At 40.6% G+C, this 23,882-nt stretch overlaps 2 protein-coding genes across 4 annotated transcripts in view; both read right to left on the bottom strand.

Annotated features, from left to right (window-relative positions):
* Positions 1-7,290, bottom strand: part of inpp5a (inositol polyphosphate-5-phosphatase A) — a 158,365-nt gene extending 151,075 nt beyond the window's left edge. Inside the window, exon 1 of one of the 3 annotated variants that reach the window (XM_085428876.1) lies at positions 6,737-7,290. In XM_085428876.1, coding sequence (XP_085285002.1) covers positions 6,737-6,814 — 78 coding nt within the window. In that variant the 5' untranslated portion in view covers positions 6,815-7,290. Of the gene's footprint in view, positions 1-2,535; positions 3,121-6,736 lie in introns of those variants that run through there. The other 2 variants (XM_085428875.1, XM_085428877.1) reach the window with 2 other exon arrangements.
* A 9,405-nt stretch (positions 7,291-16,695) lies between these two features.
* pwwp2b (PWWP domain containing 2B) overlaps positions 16,696-23,882 on the bottom strand; it is a 47,036-nt gene continuing 39,849 nt past the window's right edge. Inside the window, exon 3 of the mRNA XM_085428903.1 lies at positions 16,696-23,234. The gene's annotated coding sequence lies outside the window, so the exon portion shown is untranslated. The remainder of the gene's footprint in view (positions 23,235-23,882) is intronic.

The raw sequence follows: 23,882 nt of genomic DNA on the forward strand, positions 1-23,882 counted from the left end.
GAAGACAGAACCCACAAAAGGGGACATTCATAGTAATTTATTGCTTCACCATATGGTTATATTGGCTGAGTAAACAAAAGATGTATATGTCATCAAAAACAGAGCGGATTTCAACTGAATGAAAACTACAGTAAGATGAGCCAATAGTAGTAGTAGTAAAGTACAGTAACAACTCTGCCCTACATGTAAGGTAGCTGAAAAATGGGCATCTGTTTGTCAGATTTTAATCATTTAGCGTAATCACAGGGAGCTCTCCAAGGACAAATCTTCAGAAGTCATGATATGATCTCTCAGTTACTATTACTTTCAGTTTAAACCAGAGATTAAATACTGGATAAGGACACTCAAGTCACACCTACATTGTTTCCTCCGAACCGTAACGGAAACCTTTTCATTCTCTCACTTTTTTAAGCAGCACTATTACACACCATGTCAACACAGAAGGCGTGGCAGGAGGAGCGCGTTAGCTGAGCAGCAGCCTCGGAGCCCCAGTCAGTGTCTACACAGGAGGCGATCGGGCTCCTGTTGAGCTGTAGGTCAAATTGAAACATCCAAAGCAACAAAGATTACAGAAAGACAGCCCTGTTCAGCTAATGTCCAAATATTATATTAGGACATAATATTGGATTTTTTCACTAAAACACTGATAAAAGTGGACTGCTGCTGTTATTTCTTTTTAGGAAAGACAAACTTAACTATTCTTTATTGAGAGGCAGGCTTGACCCTGAAACTGCATGCTCATTGGCTAACGACTAGTGATGCCATTGAGTGTGCAGTTTTGTACTGCAGACAATCCTCCATCTTGAAACACGTTGAGTTGTCCACCAAATGGGAAATGATACGACCACCCCGACCTCCCCAAATGGTTGCCAGTGGTTCCTGGAGGTTTCTGGCTGTTGGGTGCAAAGACGTTGCTGCTCCAATAGCCTCCTAAAGACCTCCACAGCTGCCTGTAATTTATAATGTTAGCCCAGAAGTAGATTAAATTTTTAAAAGTGTGACGCAAACCGTAAATTCATATAGATTGTCTTCAAAGTTAAAGCTGTTTGTGCCTATATTGTGGTTGTGAAAATTGCTCAGCAACTGCATTTTTGTGATATTATGTAGCACTCTTCATGTCTAATGCATATTTGGGCAGAACTACTGAAATAGAAGCTCAAACCATGTTTTATACTGGCTTACTTACCCAAGCGTAGCATTTATTTTGGTTTATCAAATGGCCAAAAATAAAGGGAAAAAAATTCAGTGCTTAACCCATTTAATCCCAAATTTTTCCCTGCAAAATAAGTGCATGTATTTTATTCCTTAGACTTCCCCTACACATAATTTGTTTTAATGTCATAAGGGGTTAAAATGGCAACAATTGGGATCGATCATGTCTACACGTGCAGTTATCCTCCAAAAGTATATTCTGAGCCAGAAAAAAAACCCTGAGTTATGTTCTGGAAATAGTTTGCTGCTGTTATTTTTTCTTTTACCCAACAGGGAGTAAAAGTCTGCCCTCTGAAAAAATTAAAAACCAGGGCTGTGAGAGGTCACAGTAGAGCTGGGCGATATGAGATTTTTTCATATCACGATATGTTTTTTTCGTTTCAGGCGATAACGATATCTATCACGATATAAGCCAAATAACTATATTTGTAAGATTTAAATGTGCCGTTGCTCACAAGTAAAATGTGAAATAATCAGCAGCTTGTTTTTATTTAAATATTTATTTCCCATAATAAGTTCAACAGGGTAGATGTACTTAAGGAACATGAGACTTTTTCAGATAAATAAAGGCAAATATTGCAAACTACACAAAAGGCAGCCGCTAAAGCGTTTAAGTTTCAAAATAGAACAAACAAAACAGACTAAATTGTCAATTCCACTTAGAAACAAAATATTAATTGTAAAAATAAATCTTAGTTTGTTTTACAGAATAACAGAGAAAACTGACTAACTTTTGTCAATATCAAATAAACTGAGAACTAAAAGGAAATTCTCAATCTCTCCTTGTTGTATAGCTGAGCTTTTCAAACAGTTTTAACAGTTACTTTAGTCTGACAAAAGCCGAATGACGAATTAGCGCTTCCAGTCAGAGACTGAGGCTACGTCCACACGTACACGGGTATTTTTGAAAACGGAGATTTTCCGTTTTCGTTTTAAAAATAATCCCGTCCACACGTAAAGGCAGAAATGAAGAAAAACGCTGCTATGAACATGCCAAAGCAGCAGGTGGCGCTAGATTCCTAACCGTGCAGAAATGTTGGCCAATCAGAAGTCTAGAAGCCTCGGTGGGAAAAAGTAAACAAAGCTGGGGCATAGAAGCAGAACAGAGTCGTATGTGTGGACGGACAGTAACTGTGTATATGTAAGCGTTTAAACACTGCAGAGATTAGAATTAACAGTATTGTAGAAATTCATTTCACCGAAACAATAACGTGGCGCACAGTGTGACGCATGCTCCAGTTTATTGTATTTCCAGACTTGCTTTCGGCACAATTTACAGTGCACGCTACTCTGTTTTTGTCAGACTTGAAATAGCCGAAATACCTTCACACTACGGAACTTCTATGGCTCTTCCGTTCGACAATCTCTCCGGCATTGGAACCATCATCTGTTTTCTCTTCGGTCACGCTCGGTTGATTTTTCTAGTCGGCACACTCATTTCCTCCATTACCCGGGCGGTACGGTGGCTGGCTGCTTCCCAAACAAACACACGTGCGGCTTGGCACTTGTGCTGTACGTAACAAGTCACGCGACGTGACGCTGCGGCTGTGATTGGTTCGGCTCTGCGCTACTTAGTTTGGATTGGCTGACCTTTTTTTTATTTTTTTTATTTTTTATTTTAAGAGGACAAGAGCGGCGAGGTCTATCGCGATAGCTTAATTTCTCTATCGAGTAAAAGTTATATCGCGATACATATCGTTATCGTTCTATCGCCCAGCTCTAGGTCACAGCGGGATAATTTGATGGCAACAAAGTCTGGCCAGCACAGTGTCCCCCTTTAACAGACAGAGACTAAACACTCCAGGGTTTTCTGAACATGATTACCCAATGATAATTGAGCTCAGCTCCGGCACTTAACTAATTCTAACCAATCATCAACCCTTTCAGACACAATGGCACCTATTTCTAAGGTGCAAAGAGAAAAGCATAAAGTGTGAATTGGTCCAAACTAGTGCAGCTACAGCATCTTCTACAGTTTGACTTGTTCCACCTGAATTAGAAAACCAATTACCAATTAGTTCATTTATTTTCCCCCTTTATCCTGTCTTCACCAAGCTTACACTTCAGTGGGATCATTAATCTCCATCTGTGCTTAATTATGCAAAACAGGGTGGCTCAGGAATCCAGCAGGACCCATGGGACACCTACTGTGTTTTCACACTGTGGCTTCAGGAAGGGAAGAGTTTATAAAAACCTAGCCCGGAGAGAACAGGTCCCGTATACGGTAATGATAGCTTCCTTTTCTGGTAGTAGTTTAATATGCTCAAGTTCAACATGTATCAATATATGGTTGAGATAAATTAAGAAAATTTGTTACACAGGAAGCCAGCATTTGAGCTGCAGTGGCAGAAACCTCAATACGGCTCTTTACTTTACTGCTTTACGATGCTAATGAAAAAAATACCTGACTGAAACAGACACGGGACAGGGATCAGCACGGGACTGAATGGACATAAATAATAAGAAGAAAGACTTCAGAGTCCTGTTGTATGTGGTGCTGGGGTCAATTCACAACAAAAGTCAAAGGGCAAACAGACCACGGGGGGAGGGATGCTTCCTTAGAGCCACAAAAGCGAGCGTGTGAGAAAACAAAAGACAGATGAAGGGTAAACCTTGATGGTCGTTTTAAACACAGGACAAACCAGTGTTTGCTCCCATAATTGGATTCACTGAGCATGGTTCACAAGGCCGACAGCGAATGGCTTGAGCTCGAGGACGATTCTGTAATGCTTATCAAACAATAACTGATAACTACAGTTATCGCATCAGCTTAATTACACACCGAGGCTGACCAAGAAAACACTGGTTTTAATCGCATGGACCACGAGAATGGGTTTAAACTGCGAGACCCAAATGAATACTGTTAGATGCTTTGAAAAAAAGCCAAACACTTTTAAGTTCCTGTTCGATGTAAAATGTCAAGATCAAAATGATTCAAATTCATTTGAAGTCTTGGCAATGGGACTGCGGCTGTAGGCAGGTGTTTCGAGCTGTTTTCACACATGCACTGCAGACAGCACAGAGGTGCACACAAGGACTGAAATATTACCTGCAGTCGGAGTGGATCATAGTAGATATTCAGCCTGCCGGCTCCCCAAGTAAAAAATGTGAAGTCACATTGTACCAATATGCGAATAATACAGGTACAGCAAATAGTACAGCATTCACCGCTAGCGAGCGGGCTATAGCACTGCATCCTGCACCCCTACTCGGGCAACTTCCTCGCCTAAACCGCACAGAGCATTTCCAGTACTGCGAGCATGGCTGAAGTGGACCGTTTCCTTCTGTGATGCATGTGAGAAAGACTGCACTGGCCAAAAGTTGATGTCTGAAAATGACTGATGACCATATAACATAATGTTAGCAGCATTACAGCAACACCGGTTTGTTTACAATAAAAATTAGGCTTATAGCAGGTACTGCTTTATACTGTTTTTTGTGTTTCTTTTTTCTCGCGCGAACTGCCTGTAAGTGTCAGAAACCATTTTTCTAGTTCAGGACATGATTTCCCTCCTTTTTTTAAAAATATGTGTATGTCTATATATATGTGCCCGTCAAGCCCTTTTGAACCATCACATGTGATTGGGCCATAGGAACAAACTGATCTGAATCGATGACAGAATATAAATTTTTAGGTGTGTTTGTCTTTATGTACAAGAACATAAAACATTGAGGTTTCTAGGGTGCACATTTGTCTTAACGGCAATAATAACAATATAACAGTAATAATAACGATAATGATGATAATAGTAACTACACATATATGGGTTTTTGCCTTGATCATCTCCACTGTGCACTAGACGGAAAGACTAATAAAATAATGCGACATAGGCTTCCTTCCATATGGTTCCCCACAGGCGTAATAGGACGTGATCTAACAGCTGCCATCAGCTCACCTTACTGAGCAAATCTTGTCAACTATCCACGGTCATCTAGTTCTTATTTTTAAGCCTTTCACCTATAATTTTAGTCTACCAAAAGAAAAGAAAAACAATCAGCGTATCAACCAATACTTGCAGATTAGCTCTACGTGCTAAAATCACACCACAACTGCATGTTACATCTGTTAGTGATGGGTTTATATTTGTAATGTTTGCAACATTACAGTAGCAGTGCAAGGTCGAAAAAGAATATCTGCCATTTCAAGACAAGACTCAGTTAGATGATATCGTACTATACATGCATATTCTGAAGGCCTGACACAGTTTATATTGCATCTTGGCGAATTAGTGTCAGGCTGCATTTCCTAGCGCGCAATTTAAAACAGACTAAAAGTGGAAACGGTATTAAAAGCAGTTAACAAAGACTTCATTCAGCCCACATATTCATCATAAGGATGCAAACACATCAGAGACTAGATTGCCTTATGCATGACCTGCACACCCACTCAAAGCAGGAAACATGGATATTACATTTCAATTCAGAGTTTAGTAAGGAAAAAAAGCCAGAAAAATAGCACAGGACACCCAAAGCTTGGTGCTTGTGAGTGGTGGCAGGCTATTTATAGGCTTACTCCAGTCAGAGAGATAACTCTTTCCTTATGTTGTGGATCGGCACTTCACAAGAGTGAGAGAAGAAGAAGAGGGGGTACTCAGTGCTGACACAACACTGAAAGTGACAGAAAAGTGTTTGCCCCTCAACTTGGTGCCAGCAGGTACCAGACTACTTTCGTAGACCAAGTGAAAGATAATTACATAATAATGACAAAACAGATGTCATTCAACAACTTCAACTGGCACGCCTAATAAGGCCTGACACACCTATTTTAGACATAAGACGTCTCTGCTGTCTTGACATGTGCATGTGGCACTGTCAAGAGTGGATATCTGAATGCTGCCTGCTCTCCTAACATCTCTGTTATTCATAACACTGGCTGCAGGACACATTTGACATGAATGGAGAAAAGGAGCAAAACATCAGTTGCTGCTGCACTTGTTTTTTTTTTAAAGCTGAATAACGACTATTTTATACACTCTGTATCACATCAACTAAAAAATAATAATAAAAAATACAGTTCTGATACAGACAGGATGCATGTTTGGTTTTTACTGACTGTGATGCACACAGACTGCTTCACATCAGCCTAGAGGGTGAGTCTTCAAATAGTAAACAGCTACTGCATCCCTGATTAGCTCAAGTTACAGTCAGTGGCAATACTACAGTAATAACAAGCTACGGGTTATCTTCCCGCCGCCGTGCATACACAGCAGGCAAGAAACCAACCCAAGAAACATGAGAGAAAAAGTGGGTCACTGCATATGTTGAACACGTAACCCGTAAAGACAGACGAGTGTACGGTGTGTTTTTAAGGTTGTCAGAGGGCCCCCGGTATAACGGTACAGTAGCTGTTTAAGCTACCGCACGCGACTTGACACATACACGAGTCGTGACCAGCTTTGATATTATTTAGCATGATAAAAGACACGGAGTTGACCGTGTGGCGGGAGAAATAACGAAGCTAGAACTAAGCATTGGCGTGAAGAGACAGCATTGACAGACTGTGTTTATCAATGGGGAAACTCACATCCTCGAACAGGGATCCAACGTTGGCTGTCACCAGCAGTATTCCTGTGCCTTGCGCTGCTGTCAGCTTCCCTGCCATAATTCTCTCTCTCTTATTTCTCTCTCTCTCTCTCAGGTGGGTTGTGGACTTGTATAGCGGACTTTAAAGGTAAGAACCTTTAAAAAACAACAACAACAACAACAACGTGAAGAAGAGGCCCGTGAATGTCTCACGAAACTGGTTAAAACACTGCGAATTTGCGACTGGAGCCCGGGTTGAGGTTGCTTGGCTGGAGCATATTTTTCAGCAGTGGCCGTACATCTACTAGGAGTTGCTTTGCAGTAGAAGGTCCGTTGGTGGTGGTGGCGGCGGTGGCGGTTTAGCGTGCTGTTTCTCGCGCTACTTTTTCACGTTCAGAGCCATCGTAAAAGTTTCGGTTTTAATCCACGGCGAGTGCAGGAGGGCTCTGGTTCATTCCAGCGACGAGTGTTTCCCTGGCTTTTGTGCAGTGTAAAAGTCTCCCTCCTAAGGCAGGACGCTTTGCCAGGACCATTGCCTTCACTGTTTAGAGAGGATAGGCTGGAGTCCTTCAGTGCTCTGACGTCACCTTACCAATGAAAACACGGCGCGTTTTAAAGGGCCAGCGCACAGAAAACACTACCGCTCTGCCTTCTAACGTCACTGCACCCATTATCGGACTAAACTGGTCTATCTCTGAGCGACTGTTTGTCTTTCTGACTTTGTCCTGATATGCTTTTTGTATAATTTACTGCAATTTAGAAAAACTCCCTTTTTGTTTTGTTTCTTTTTTTAACCATTGTTGTTCCTTACATCTCTGTCAAAAGGAAATTTATGCGTAGTTCAGGATGATTGCAGTCAGATGTTACATCACTCTTTCTCTGCAACTTGTTGCAGTTCATTGGAAACAAAATTAACAAAATATATTACAATGGAAATATTTACAATGGAAATAGCCATATTCTGTTAATTTAAAAAAAGAAAATTGGTTTCCCATGAAGTGCAGCATGTTGCAGAGACATGCCCAACCATAGGCAAGGCAAGGCAAGTTTATTTATATAGCACAGTTCAACAACAAGGTGATTCAAAGTGCTTTACAGAGACATTAAAAAACAAAAACAATAAAAAGCATGATTTAAAATTGATTTAAAAAAACAGTAGATAAAATCAGAACACTAGATAAAATCAGTAGTTAAAATATAAGTTTTGAAATTTAAGCTTAAAAGTGTGGATTTGGTGCTTTATTCAAATACAGCTGAGAATAGGGGAGTCTTCAACCTGGATTTAAATAAACTGAGTGTTTCAGCTCACCTGAGGCTTTCTGGGAGTTTGTTCCAGATATATGGAGCATAAAAGCTGAATGCAGCTTCTCCGTGTCTGGTTCTGACTCTGGGAACTGATAAAAAAACGGATCCAGATGACCTGAGGGATCTGGAAGGTTCATACTGGGTCAGGAGGTCACTAATGTATTTTGGTCCTAAACCATTCAGAGCTTTATAGACCAGCATCAGAACTTTAAAGTCTATCCTCTGACGGACAGGCAGCCAGTATAAAGACCTCAGAGCTGGACTGATGTGGTCCACTTTTTTGGTCTTAGTGAGGACTCGAGCAGCACAGTTCTGAATGAGCTGTAGCTGTCTGACTGATTTTTTAGGTAGACCTGTAAAGATGCTGTTACACTAATCAAGCCTACTAAAGATGAATGCATGGACTAGTTTTTCCAGGTCCTGTTGAGACATCAGAACTTTTATCCTTGAAATATTCTTGAGTCTTAATGAGTTTTTCTAAGTTTAGGTCTGCATCCATCACTACACCCAAATTTCTCGCCTGGTTTGTGGTTTTTAGATGTATAGATTGAAGTTCTCTGGTGACCTGTAATCGTTTTTCTTTGGGACCAAAGACTATTACTTCAGTTTTGTTTTTGTTTAGCTGGAGAAAATTGTGGCACAACCAGTCATTGATTTCCTCAATGCATTTACCAAGAGCCTGTACAGGGCCTCGGTCTCCTGGTGACATTGTGATATATATTTGTGTGTCATCTGCATAGCTATGATAGTTTATTTTGTTGTTGTTTATAATCTGTGCCAGTGGGAGCATGTAAATGTTAAACAGAGGGGGTCCCAAGATGGAACCTTGGGGAACTCCACATGTGATACTTGTCTGCTCAGATGTGAAGTTACGTATTGATACAAAGTATTTCCTGTTTTCTAAGTATGTTTTGAACCAGTTTAGTACAGTTCCTGAAAGACCTTCCCAGTTCTCCAGTCGTTTGAGTAATATGTTGTGGTCAACTGTATCAAATGCTGCACTGAGATCCAGCAAAACTAAGACTGACATTTTTCCACTGTCTGTATTCAGACATATGTCATTAAACACTTTGGTCAGAGCGGTTTCAGTGCTGTGGTTCTGTCTAAAACCTGACTGGAAGGCAGCAGTTATTCTGTTTTAAGAAGTAACTGAGCTGTTGAGAAACTGCTTTTTCAATGATCTTACCATACAGCTCCCTGACTGGTGATGTAACATTTGACTCCAATCATCCTGAACTAGGCATGCATTTCCTTTTTGGCAGAGAGGATGAGGAAGGTTCAGGCATGTCAGGCTACTCTCAAACCACAAACCAGGTGTAACTAACATGTAACTAACAGAGCCATTAACATGCAGTATATTGTTGGAATTTTCATTGCTACTTCTAATCTGCAGAGTTATTTTTTTAGTTGCTATATCATAATATCATTAAAAAAAACTTTATTGGCACATTTGCAAACATATAGCCTACTTAGTTCATCACAGTTTCACAGGCTAGAGTTGCACTGGTTCATGAGGCCAGTCAAGCCTGTTTGAAACAGCTGCTGGCAGTTTACTCTCTAAAAAGAGTTTGCGATGCCTAATAAACTAAGAGTTGGACAACAAGAACACACAACCTGGCAATCTAACAGAATTAAAATTTTAACTGTTGGGTGGCAATAATATACTCATAGCTATAAATAAGTTTAAAGTAACTTTGAGAGATTTTTGGCCACTAGAGGGCAAAAACGCAAATTAAACCAAGTTACTGAACTCTTGACCATGTTTGTGCCGTGATGTCCTTTGGAGCATTTTTAATCAGATTATCTATGCTAATTTGATAACTAATCACTCCACCGTCTCATTTAAATATAGTCACTCTAAAAATTATGCTAAAATAATGCTATTCATTGCTAATATCAACATTTGTGGTTGTCTTCAACCTTAGCAGTGGCGATGTGCTGGTTGAGAGATGAGGTCTGGCAGGAGTCTCTCAGCTATGATGTTTGCAGATGACATAGTGATCTGTAGTGAGAGCATGGAGCAGGTGGAGGTATACAGTGGAGAGAAGACTAATGAAAATCATTAGAAGCAGCAACACATGTATATGAATGAGAAGAGGACAGGTGGAAAGGTGAAGTTGGAAGGAGTAGAAGTAGTGCAAGCGGATGAGTTTAAATACCTATATCTGTACAGGTATGTTTATACCTGTACCTAAAGAGAGCAGCTAAAAGAAGAAGGAGATGACAATGATGATGATGATTATCTTTGATCATAGGTCTCTAAGCTGAGCATATGGAGCATGGTTTCTTGTATAGTAAATGACTGAAAGCTGGTCTCGAAGCTGAAATCAAGACCATTAAAATGAATGATTTTAGTAAACAATCTAAATAACTGTTATTTGTAGTTTGCTTGACTGTAATTAAACATCCAACATTAAGTGTACTCTGCTCTGCTAGCAGCCACAGTCAGGCACCAAATTTTTTTCTAACCTGTCATGTTCTAACATGTTGTGTTACACAATTGAAACTATAATTACTCTTTCCATTGTGTGTGTGATCTTTCCACAAACAGAGACAACCCTTGCCAAATGCGGATACTCACTCTTTGATCTAAAGATTTCGTATTTGGGTTTTGGCAGAAAGAGTTTGGAAAATTTCACATTAACAGACTGCCGACCAGATCAGTGTGTATCACCCTTTTGCCAAGGGGTCCTAGACACACAGCCAAACCCACATATAACAGATTTTTGCGAATGAGAACAGTTTATATTAGTTTGCTTTTTTCCTCCCTGGAATCACAAAAAAACTGTTTGTTGACCACATATTGGGATTCATACAGCATTAGCTCTCCTGAAAAGTCACTTATGACTGCTACTTTGGGTTGAAAAGCACCCCCCAATTCAAGTCAGCAAAAGTCAAACAAAATTAGTGTAGATGACAGGGTCGTGCACGCGTGTTTGCATGCACCAGGCTGGCAGCTCAATTCATCATCCAAAATTGGAGACAGAGAAATTCTTTCTGTCACCTTTTAGCTTCTGAAACATCTGGCAGAAACACAGAAAGCAGACTCCTTTGCATCACTCACAGATCATCATGTATTAATTACACGCTTTCTTTTCACGCAGCATGATGTGATCTCCCCTGATGGGTTTGAGGGAGCCCAGGACCATAAATAGCCCACCCTACTCAAAGGTAGTTTGAGGTCAACAGCTTAGAGCAGGCACATGACATGCTGGATAACAGCTCAATGAGCTCCTGTTCTCTAAGAAGAAGTAGAGTAAGATCTAACCTCACTGAGTAAGCTAAAAAATCACATACAATGCTATGTTGCATCTGATTGCAATTACTGAGCATCTAGCTGTGCAGAGATAACACAAGGGAACTGGGGAAATCCTCAAATGATGAAAGGATGGCTCATAAGTTATTATGTTAACAGCATCAAGCTAGTGTGGCTGTGTGTTTGGGAAGGGGGACCGTGGTCACGGATCACTAATGGTCTTTAAAAGAGAGGAGAGAGGTTATTGCCAAAACGAGAGAGCTCACAGCTGTGTTTGGCATGGGAGAGTGCGTGGGTGTGTGTGTATGTGTGTGTGTCTCTGTCGTGTGTGTGCTTTTGCGATTCCCCTGTTGTCATTTACTTGCATGATTGTATGTTTATTTTTATGGAGTCTCGCCATGTTCTGTATTCGTGAACATGATATGCCACAAAATAACCATAATCAGTCATTCAGACACACAGAAGGATAATGATAACATTCAAAAGGAAGAAATTAGTACCAGTATTATTGTGTGTGTGCGTATTCTGGTGTGTGTGTGTGTGTGTGTGTGTGTGTGTGTGTGTGTGTGTGTGTGTGTGTGTGTGTGTGTGTGTGTGTGTGTGTGTGTGTGTGTGTGTTCACACGGCTTTAATTAAAAATAATGGCTCAGAGCACCCTTGAAAACAATCCGAACTTTTGCACAAAAATATAACCACACTACTGCAGACAGCTAAGTAGCATTTTGGGCATTTAAACTATGTCAACTGCTGGAACATTCACAGTCTGACTGGCTAATGTTTATCATAAAGTTCACATTTTTTCTCCAGTATGTGTTTAGAAGACGTAATGCTGGGCTTGGTTGACTGAAAGTTAATAGTTTTTTTATCAGGGGAAGCCTTAAAGAACACAAAGCTTTTTTTTAAAAAAAGTTAGTGGCTCCCTTAATAGGTAGAAAAAAAAAGAAAAAAGGAGACAAACCAAGGTAGAAAGCTGTAGAACAAGAAAATTAAGTGAAAATCTTCCTACAAGCAGAGCTAAGCAGGTTTATTATGATATGACAAATTAGGCCAATGCTATAAGAAGCTTTTTGATTTTTGTGGAACTAGCAAATTACATTAGCCTGTGAGGTCACCACTGACATACTAGCCAGCCAGAACATGCTAGCATTGATGCATCACAATTATAGACAGATGGACATAGCTTTCAGGCTGGAAAAATAAATTCCAATGCAGAAGTGGCCACTTCTCTGGTTGGCGATAGCAGTAGTTCCAAAAAAAACGACCAATCCTATTGAGGTTTTGCAATCACATAACTGTTAATCACATAATGTTAACTTGTCTGCCATTTTTGACACGTTAAAGGGCTGGAGATTGGTCCACAACCATCTGGAAACCACTGAGGAAAGAAAGGAAAATGTGAGGAAAAAAAATGTGTATTTCCCAACAGGTTGGCAGAAACCTCCTTATGATTGCTTTGATTGCTAACAGATTGCCAAAGTTGCCCATAGTAGCATCAAAGATGTTGACTTGCACTTTTTCATGTTTTGGTATAATGGTTAACAAGTAGTTGCAGCAACCACAGCAGTCTGCTAAGGAACAACACAAACACGTGAAGGTTTTTGATGCACCATCTTTGCGACTGATTTCACCCAGCAACACCAAAATCTCCAGCAACCATTCGCCAACCCTTTGGGACTTACATATTTTTCCCTAGTGAGTCGAGGAGTGTGCATGTGGCATCATTTGAGGAACCTCCACAGAGATATATGGGAAAATGGCTTCCTAACTTGACCTCGATGAACACTTTCCTGCTCAGTTTATGGTATCAGCCACGTATAATCCTCCTTGTTAAACGAGAATTATCCACGGTATGATCATCGGTAACGATTTGTGATTGTTAGCCAGTGAGTGAGCGGGTTTCACAGTCAGACCTAGCCCTTTTTGGCACATCCAGCTTTTTAAAACCAAGATGGTGACAAGTGGATGACATAACAGTAAGTACGTCCATGCTTTATACTGTTTATAGTTGAAAGGCTCCCCCCCCCATAATTCCATTACACTAAGGATTCAATTTTATTATTAAATTCAAGAGTAGCAAAAAAAAAACAAAACCCAAAACCCTCAAAAGCTGGTAAGTGTTGCTACCTTCCTCATTCTAACTTCCAAAGTGTGGAAATATGAACGTCACTTTCATTTTAAATGCATGAAAGGACAAGAGAAAACAAAATACAAACTGTACTCAGGTCACAAACCAGCATCTGCTGTTGCTAACACACTGCACATGCAAAGAGCAGGCTCATTTTGTTCCCAGGAGCCGGAGAGATGTAAAGGCTGAGGGAAATCTCATACATTTGCAGAGTCAGACTTGTAGCACCAGAGGCTCCATTTCTACCAATAAATGTTTTTATAGTAGACTCACTGTAGCCACAACACTTAAATTTCTTTCTTTATTTCCCAAGGGATCATTACATTTTACACCAGATGGCCTTCCCACTGCAACCCTCCCATTTGTGTGGGCCTGGGACTGGCGCTTGGTTACGCTAGCTTGTGACTCCTTAAGTCTGGGTTTACATCTCCTCCCTGTATTTAATCAGGGATCTTTCACATGTAAGGGGAATATGTTAACCAGTAAGCCATGGAGCATCTTTCAGAAGACCGTCCCTTCAAAAGTATTTCTGCTAATACATGAAAGAGCCAGTTGTCATCATGCTCTATCGGACTATTTCTGCTAAAGTTTGCAGCAGTTTTCTCACAGCTAGTCAACGAGTAGAAATGGGCATAAAAATAACAGAACAAATATGTGTGGAGATCTGTGTGCACAAAGATAACAGCACAGGTAATGTGTTCCATGAGGGTCAGTAAATACTACACCACGTTAGCTCCAGGCAGGTTTACCCCAAGGGGAGAATGTAAGGAGGGGTTAATAAAAATTTGTGTGCGTGTGTTTTGCCCGTTGCTGATAAAGAAGTTCTACGCGCCGGCCAAAAGCCCCTCCTTCTGCGCTCTGGGTAATGGAAAAAATTATGTTGGAATTCCAGACTGCAAGCAAGTATGCGCACTTTGACCCTGAGCTCTCTGCGGCTTCAATTCACTTATCTAAAAATAGGCAAACCTGGAAATAATCAGTGTTTTTTTACATGTCTCTAAAGGAGCAGGGATTTGGCCTTGTAATAATGGATTAACACTCAATCAACATGACGTTTTGTCTCCAGTGGACTTTGAAAGCAGTCATGCACACTGTATGTATGTATCCCAAGAGAGTCTGCTTTGTGACTATGGGAATTTAGCATGAGAAAGCTGTTTCATTTGGTGGGTGGGTGGGTGGGTGGGGGTGGGGGGGGTGTCTGTGTGGTGTTTTGTGCCAGAGACAGAGAGGGACGCAGAGATTGAGTGTGTATGCGGCGTTATCTCTGACTCATTCCTGGGACAGTTTATGTCTCTCTGATATATTTCCATATGATTTGCATAAAACATCTGACTACAGGGCTCTCAGGTTGTTTGAGCAAGCCTGTTATATGTTTCATTTACCGAACCATAATTTGTATTGACTGGGGATAAAGTTCATTTACATGTTATAACTAAGCCTGTAAGCTTTATGCAAAAGTATTTGAAAAACTCAAATGAGTGAAAAATTAAAAAACAAAACACTGAACACACTGCTGCCAACTTTTAAGAATATCTGTCACCAAATGTTTGATTGTACTCAATAATTGTAAGTACATTTATTGGGAGTAATGACATTTATTGGGGAGAGTTTGCAAAAATTAATATCCCTTCATCTGCTTTACAAGGAAGTTTGTTTTCTCATCAACTTCTCACATATTTTTTTGACTCTGTCCTTGGCCTCTAAGGTGTCCAGATGCTTGAACCACCTCAGCTGGCTCTTTCTGATGCGAAGAAGTAGTCGTTCTACTCTGATTGCCTTCAGAAGGACCAAACTCTTCATCCCGTTTCTACAGAAGAGCCCAGAGGAAGCTCATTTCTGCTGCTTACATTCTTTTGGTCCCTGTCCAGAACTTGTGGCCATAGATGAGCATATGAACGTGAAGTACTGTGCAGAATCCGTATGCCTTAAGAAATCCTTAACTAATAGGAAGAAATCCAGCAACCACATAGGACCCAAGGCATGCACCTGATACTTAATGTACTTGGAGTTGGACCAACTTAATTAATGAATTAATGATGATTCAACTTATTTACTAGTTAATTTAACTGAGGTGATCCAACCCATGCAAATTACATTAGTCCAACAAAAATGCTGATAGAAAACCATTTATTAATCTTTTCCATGATTATTTGAAGTTCATATAAAGAGTTGATTTAAAGAGTTAAGTCTAACATAAATGTTTAATTTATAACAACTTTCACATAGTTGTCACTCCATCTCCTATCTTTATCAGGGTTATGGGGGGATGTCATGGGCTGAGAGGCAGGGTACACCTACACCTCTAAAGTCTGACCTAACCCCACTATCTGCCTTTGGACTGCAGAATTCAATTCAATTTTATTTATATAGCGCCAAGTCACAACAAAAGTCGCTTTATATTGTACAGTAGATCGTACAATAATAGATACAGAGAAAAACCCAACAATCATATGACCCCCTATGAGCAAGCACTTTGGCGACAGTGGGAAGGAAAAACTCCCTTTTAACAGGAAGAAACCTCCAGCAGAACCAGGCTCAGGGAGGGGCGGGGCCATCTGCTGCGACCGGTTGGGGTGAGAGAAGGAAGACAGGATAAAGACATGCTGTGGAAGAGAGACAGAGGTTAATAACAGATATGATTCAATGCAGAGAGGTCTGTTAATACATAGTGAGTGAGAAAGGTGACTGGAAAGGAAAAACTCAGCAGCCTACGTCTATTGCAGCATAACTAAGGGAGGATTCAGGGTCACCTGGTCCAGAACTAACTATATGCTTTAGCAAAAAGGAAAGTTTTAAGCCGAATCTTAAAAGTAGAGATAGTGTCTGTCTCCCGAATCCAAACTGAAGAAACAGAAGAAAGCTGGAGTACAAGGAGAGAACCCACTCAAACACAGGGAGAACATGCAAACTCCACACAGAAAGGCCCCGGCTTGATGGTGCATCAGGTTGGGGCCTACTATGCATACTATTCATACTACCTGATGCTCAGGCCCTTCTTGCTGTCAGGTAACAGAGATAACCACCGCACCACGAGCTGATTTTCCTGTGGTTTGAAATCTCGTGTGATCTTGTGAATTTCACGTGTCCAGGCAACTAACCACTCTTATGGCATTTTATCACGTCATCTCAATAACAATAAATTGAGTTGTTGAATTTCATGCAGATCGTAGGTGACTTAATTAATTTAATTAAGTTAGACTCTTGTAAATGTAATAACCACCCAATTTATTTATTTTAATGCAATTGATCAGTTTATTGAAGCCTCATCAGAAATGGATAAAAAAACACACACAATAGAATACTATCAGTCATGGACTGGCCTCCCCAGAGCCCAGACCCCAACATTACTGAAGCAGTGTGGGATCATCTTGACAGAGAATAGAAAAAAAGGAAGCCAAAATCCAAAGAAAAACTTTAAAAGTTCTTCAAGAAGCCTGTAGAACTATTCCTAAAGATTAAAAATATGAACAAGAAAGTGTATCTAAGAGAGTTCAGGTTATGTTGAAGAATATTAGTGACCATATAGCAGATGCTGGCTGAAGCTGAAAGATTGTTTTTGCCCTATTTACTCTAATTATATGTAGGTCTGCACATTTATGTCTAATTAATGTTTTTGCACATGTTTTTCCATTTTCCAAGTAAAACCAAGAATTAGTGGTTGCCTGAGACTTTTGAACACTACCGGGAAATCAAGAACTTCACTTTTACGCTCAGCTCTTCAACAAGGAACTGAAAAAAAAAAAAATCAAAACTAAAAATGTAACTCTATTACCTGAACCTCTTCTATTGAAAACACACTGAAACTCATCATAAAAATATACTTCATACTGTGCATACTACCTTTTTGATGTACTAAACAAAACATGGTTGTGAAATCCCTAGAATCCACGTTCCTTCCTCATCTGGAAATTCTCTGCTTTAATGGGCAGACGTAAGTATATGTTCTGTGTATTTTTTATTGTGTGTCATCATAGACAAAACAAACTATGAATTCCAACCTTTCCAGTTCATCTCACCTGGTTTGGCCACTTGACAAGCCAAAAGAGTTCCAGTTTAACATCAGGGTCAAACGGCAACTGATTATCTGTTATTCTAGGATAGTAAACAGTGTGTAAGCTGTACTTAAATAACAAATAATTTAACCACAGACAGGATATATAGGATCTTTTTTTGCTTTGCCTCTTGTATCCAGATCAATAAGAGTTTAAATCAGAGAGCAACAAGACTACACTGACTCCTCTTTGGTGTAGTCTGTGACTGGAGCAAAATAAATAAATGATGTTTTAATGGATTGCATTCACTACCTAACTTTGTCAGGCTGCTGTGTGGTGCTGGGTAGGTAAAGTAGAGTGAGTTTGTCAGATGTTTCAGTGTAAATAGCTGCGTGCTGCTGAAAATAAGTATTAAGGGCACAGAGAGAGGGAAAAAATACAGCAACAATGTAAAAACACTGATCAAAGCAGCTTTAAAATTGCAATAATTGATATTTCTAAAATGCACAATGGATTCAGTTACATGCATAATGAAAAAAGTTACCCAAGGGGACAAAAGACCCTACTGATGGATTCTATCATTTAACTCTTTGACAGTTATTATGTAGAAAAGAAAGTTTAGCATTTAATTGTATTGTGTCATCATGTTTTTGTTCCATACAGCTTTGCACCCTATCCCAATATGTACTAATTCATTAGGTGTGTAAGTATTAGGTTGCTAGTACTGGATTGGACCTCCTTTTGACTTTACAACTGCTTTAAATCTTTGTGATGTAGATTCAATAATGTGTTGGAAACATTCCTTAAGATTTTGCTCCATATTGATGTGATAGCATAATGTGACAGCACACATCCATGATGTCCATCTCCCACAGGAGCTTTATTTGATTGCTTTAGCAGAAATCTGGTGACTGTGGAGCTGTGAACTCATTGTCAGGTTCAAGAGACCAGTTTGGGATAACCTAAGTTTTGAGATATGGTGCATTAACTTGCTGGAAGCAGGTATAAAAAGATGAGTACAGCGTGGTCATATAGAGATAGACATGGTCAACAGTAATACACAGGTAGGCTGTGGTGTTTAAGTGATGCCTAGCCCTAGAAAGGGGCCCAAAGTGGTCGAAGAAAATATCCCTGACATCATCAAGACTCATCAAACCAGGCAACCACGTTTCAATCTTTTCATGTCCAATTTTGATGTGTCTGCGCGAGTTGTAGCCCGAGTTTCCTGTTCTTAGCTGACAGGAGCAGTATGTGGTCTTCTGCTGCTGTAGGCCATGTGCTTAAAGGCTGGACATGTTGTGCATTATGAGATGCTCTTCTGCATGGTTTGGCTGCTTATTTGAGTTATTGTTGTTATTTTCACCCAGAAAACTGCTGCTCATGGGATATTTTTTGATTATTCTCTGCAAACTCTAGAGATGTTTGTGTGGGAAAATCCCACCAGATCAGCAGTTCCTGAAATACTCACACCAGCCCATCTGTTACCAACAAACATGGCACGCTCAAAGTCACTTAAATCAGCATTCTGATACTCGTTTGAACTTCAGCAGCTTCTCTTGACCATCTCTACATGACTTGATTTGCTTTGTAATGGGCTGATTGGAGATTTGCAATAACAAGAAGTTGAATAGGTATACCTAATGAAATGGCCAGTGAATGTTTACTGGGGAAAGTACATATAATTAAAATAGAAAACATGATATTAAGCAGATTCTTGGATCTTCCTCCCAGTTGTGTCAGAAAGGTCATCTGGCGTGAGAATCTGCCAAATCAAACATGCGGAGCTACCCGCTGTGGTGACCCCCTGTGAATAAGGGAGCATCTGAAAGCTTATATCATTTGTTTTATTTGTGTCCCCTCATTTCATCCTGTACATCCTCACTTGTAAAGCCAAGTGTGAGTAAGTGAATAGACTGAAATGTGGGGAAAACACGGCCACGTTCTGAACATAAGAACATACAGGGCAGAAAAGCTAGCTGGGGGTGGCTTCAAGTAACCCTCTCACATTATTTCAGTTGGGTCAGTACATAAAATTAGCTTTTTCAATTTATTTTTCTTCTGGTTTTTTTATATCCTGCCTGGACTGTGCCCTGGGATATTTCTCCACCTCCTCTTGGCCAGAGTGGATCCCACTGCGAGGAAGCCTATTTTGGAACTCCCAGTGGGTGCATTATAATATCGCCCCATACCAATTTATCTTCCCTAAGCAATTAATTTGGAGCATGTTATTCTGCTGGGACAAAGGTCAGTTATTTTCTGAAAGAGGCCTGAAAGATGGCCTAAATCATTTTTAGTTTAAAGCGGGACTGATTGATATACGTCTCCCTGCTCTGGCACATTGCTCTGGATTCTAAATATGTAGCTTCAAACTAGATAGATATATTCTGAAAAGATGCAGCTGTATTAGAAGGTTTGTAGCTACTTCAGGGCAGAAAAGCAGATAAAAAAGAGTCCTGAGATATAAACTTTTTAGAGCTTTAAAATCGAAACATAATATTTCATATTAGCAGAGGTTCAAACTATTTGTGCTATTTGAAAGGTGCTGCTTGTAGCAATCAGTGAACATAGTGTAGTCTCCACTCTGCAGGACGTTTTTGTGTCCTTCATCCTGTTGTTTTGGTTTTGCTTCCTGTTTTATTTCTCTCTTTGTACTCATGACATCTGCATTTCATCTGCAGCAGTGGCAAAGTTTTGATTATCAAAGTGTACACTAACTGCAGAGAGTTAGAACAAGGACTCCACACTTAGAGCCAAAGGAACTCAAGGTGATGTAGCCTTACTGTGATTGGTCTAGACCCAAGTATAGGTTAAGTGGTCAAAACTATGGAAATATAGGGGTCCTCCATACAGCAGAGAAATGTCAGTCCACCCATTTCATTCTGTTTATCCAGTTCAGCATCATAAAGAGGCAGGGTGTCGCTGGGCTAACACACAAAAACAACATTTTACCCCTACAGCCAAATTAGAAACGCCAGTTAATCTAACCCCACTAACTGCATGTCTCTGGACTGTAGTGAGAAGCTGGAGTACCCAGGGAGAGCCAAGGCAGTCTCCAGACAGAAAGGCTGCCGTCCTGATGGTGGATTCAAACTGTGAGGTAACAGTGCTAACCACAGCACCGCCGTGCCGCCACGTGCTAAGATACATCAAGGCTGTGAAAAGTGATTACAAGAAAGTGAGACAAAAACAAGAAGTGGAATTGCATTATCAACCACTTACCAGTTATTTCATCATCTATTAGCTGGAAACTGGAAAAAACAAAACAAAATGTCTTTGAAGTAAATAGTTCCAAGTGACCTCGCAGTAGTTCCCAAAACTGCTAGCAGCAACCAGACATGCTCTTTAGGAACTGGAGGAGACCAAAACAGAGCTCAAAGGAGAGTGCATAACGAGCTGAAGTTATGAGGCAATAAAAGGTTTACCAACATGTTCACCACAGGATGATATCACAGCATTGTCTTTGTATGTTTGGCCCAAATGGACATAATGGGGCTTTAAATGATCATTTTCCAGGCGATCTCTCTGCACGAGCCTTCGGGAACCATTTGTTATTGAAGAAACCAATAAATATTTTCGAGTGATCTTTTTACCCTTGATGAAAGATCAAACATGAAACTGAATCTCTTCTCTTCTCCTGGCCAAGGTGGAAGCACTTGCCAAACCAGATCTTTGATTTTCCTCAACAGGGCGAAATATGTCACGTAGTAAGTTTCACGGTGTCATCTCACGCCTCGCTTTTACTCGTAACATCATAATTGTGATGATGGCTTATGTCACAAAACCGCCGTGTTAGAGGCATGCTTTTCTCCCCTCCCTAAATAGTGTCTACTCATAAGTACTTCTGCGTCACAGGCTCGGGGCCATTCACCTCACTAAAACAACTGCCGTTTAGCAACAGCAGCCCATCCAAAACACCGAGGGGGTTGCTCTCAGGGCCAAGTTCACCTTTCTTACTCATTCCAGCATTAATTCAAACTAAAATTGGCAATATGTCAAGCAAACAACCCCGTGATTCAGACTTGTAATGAGACAACTGTACTAAATATAAACCGCTGGGATTAGGCCCTTTTTTTATGCTGCTTGTCAAACACAAAGCTCCTGAAGGTGCTGAAAACAGGCCTGTGTGTTCCTAGGAAACGGCTGCTGCCAAAACGGGAAACAAACCATGCTCTGTGCTGCTCTCCAGAGCCTTATGTAAATGTCCCGGCAGAGCGGGGCTTAATTGACATCAACCGGTGGCCTCGGCCCAACTGGAAAAGATCACACTTCCACGCTGTGACCAACAGGTGTTTGCTTTCCAAGGACATTTTGGGAGTTGCTTGTGTGAAAAGGTTGCTAATGTAAACTATTCAGCAGAAATGGAAATTGCAAATGTACTTTGGGCTGCCCCTCGTTGCACAACTGGGCATTGAGAGGAGGAGCTGAAACTGTCCATTATATTACCACAGAATCGGGGAAGGTAAGGCAAGAGGTACACAGGCTTAAAACAAAGCTGATGCTTGCATTCTTGTCTACTCCCAGCAGATGGCGGTAGAGATCAAGGCTCTCTACAAGGTGTGGGAGAATTCCCCCCGATTCCAAATGATTCTGTCGTTCACTGTTAAGCAGGCTATATAGGGGAAAAGAGCACGAATCCACATGAGGTCTGATTATCTTCCTACACTGATGATATTTGTAATCCAACCTTTAAACAGAGCCGTCTCTGTATGCAAGAGACGAGGCTGAACATTTAACTAACAGCTGTGATCTTCAGGCCCTCGGGCATTCTGAACAGCACGACCTCAGGTGCTAATCTGGATTGCAGTGCAAACCTGTCATTATTCATATATATTTGTCACATTATGATGTGAACAATATCAAAAACGGAGGACTTCAAGAGCAGCTGAAATCAGGGAACAACTGATAAACCTACTTTAAAAACAAGAGCATCATTGAGCCCTTGTCGAATATAATGTCCCAGTTTTTTCACTTTTTTCCAGTTATATATTGTGTGAAAGAGTTGTGAATAACCTCACTATTGTTTTATTTAAACATTACACAGTATATCAGCTTTCTTTAAAATGTTGTTTGCTCAAAATTATTAAAGGAACACTTTGTAAACACATCAGATCTCTTTTGGGGGGGAATCACGCTGGACAACTATTCTGATATGGATATTGTGCTAGGAACAAAAGATGCCACATCATTTGATGGGAATGGAAGTGATCAACTGAGAGAGGGCTGAATTTAAAGTGAAAAAATGATCCAGCGGACTAGTTCATCGTAACCTTCAGAGGTCTGTGTGTCTCTCTGACCCAACAATGAACCGTGATGTTCTAACATTATCTTCGGCTTCTCCAGACCCCTTCACGTCTGTCGCACGTGCTCAGGGTGAACCTGATCTCATCTGTGAAAAGCACAGCACAGCGGTGATGGACCTGCTGATGCTGGTATTCTATTGCAAATGCCAGCTGGGCTCTACGGTGCTGGGCAGTGAGGATAGCCCTCAGGCCATCCTCGTGAAGTCTCTTTTTGATTGTTTGGTCAGAAACATTCACACCAGTGACCTGCTGGAGGTCATTTTGTAGCTCTGGCAGGGCTCATCCTGTTCGTCCTTGCACAAAGGAGCAGATACGAGTCCTGCTGATGGGTTAAAGACCTTCCATGGCCCTGTCCAGCTCTCCTAGAGTAACTGTCTCCTGGAATCTCCTCCATGTTCTTCAGACTGTGCTTGGAAACACAGCAAACCTTCTGGCAGTGGCACGTATTGATTTGCTATCCTGGAGGAGCTGGACCAGCTGTGCAACCTCTGCAGGGTCCAGGAATCTATCCAAAAGCAAAACTGGAGAAACAAACAGAAAAGATGAAGAGAGAAATAAATGTCAGTAAACTCCACCTGTGAAACCATTTCTGTTTTGAGGTTGTCTCACTGTGGTCCCTCTTCTGCACCTGTTAATAATTTCACTAACACCAAAGCAGCTCCAGATCAATATCCCAGAAGTTTAACCGACCTAATGCTAAATTCTGATTAAATAATGTTCCTTCAATTTCTTGAGCAGTGCAGATTTCAACACATATTTATGTCTGCTGCTACTTGTGAGTGGACGCTGTGAAAGGCTTTTTTATATATATATATCATGCTGAAGGCCTTTAGTGAAAGTAAAATTTGGCTTTTTAGTGTTATGATACTAAAGTGATGTTTCACCAAGTGTTTACTTTTTCTCCTATTTTGTTACCCCTCCACACGTTGAAGGACTCAACTTTAAAATGAGCACTGAATTAAAAGGAGAGAAAAAAAACAGCATCTTTTAGTAACTGGTCACATAGCACAACACTGATCCCAGGCACAGCAGCAAATCTAGAGCAGAATAGCTCAAAGGAGTGAAAGTGTTGCAGTGGCTGCACCTGTAGAGAGCTGTGCATAAACGAATTTCCACCAACATCACTGAACAGAAGCAAAACTGTAAAGAAGAGTGCGCCGAGACTCCTC

The sequence above is a fragment of the Rhamphochromis longiceps genome, linkage group LG13, assembly GCF_057381845.1.
Source record: "Rhamphochromis longiceps isolate RC_006_pf linkage group LG13, R_longiceps_female_GT1.1, whole genome shotgun sequence".
NCBI lineage: Eukaryota > Metazoa > Chordata > Actinopteri > Cichliformes > Cichlidae > Rhamphochromis > Rhamphochromis longiceps.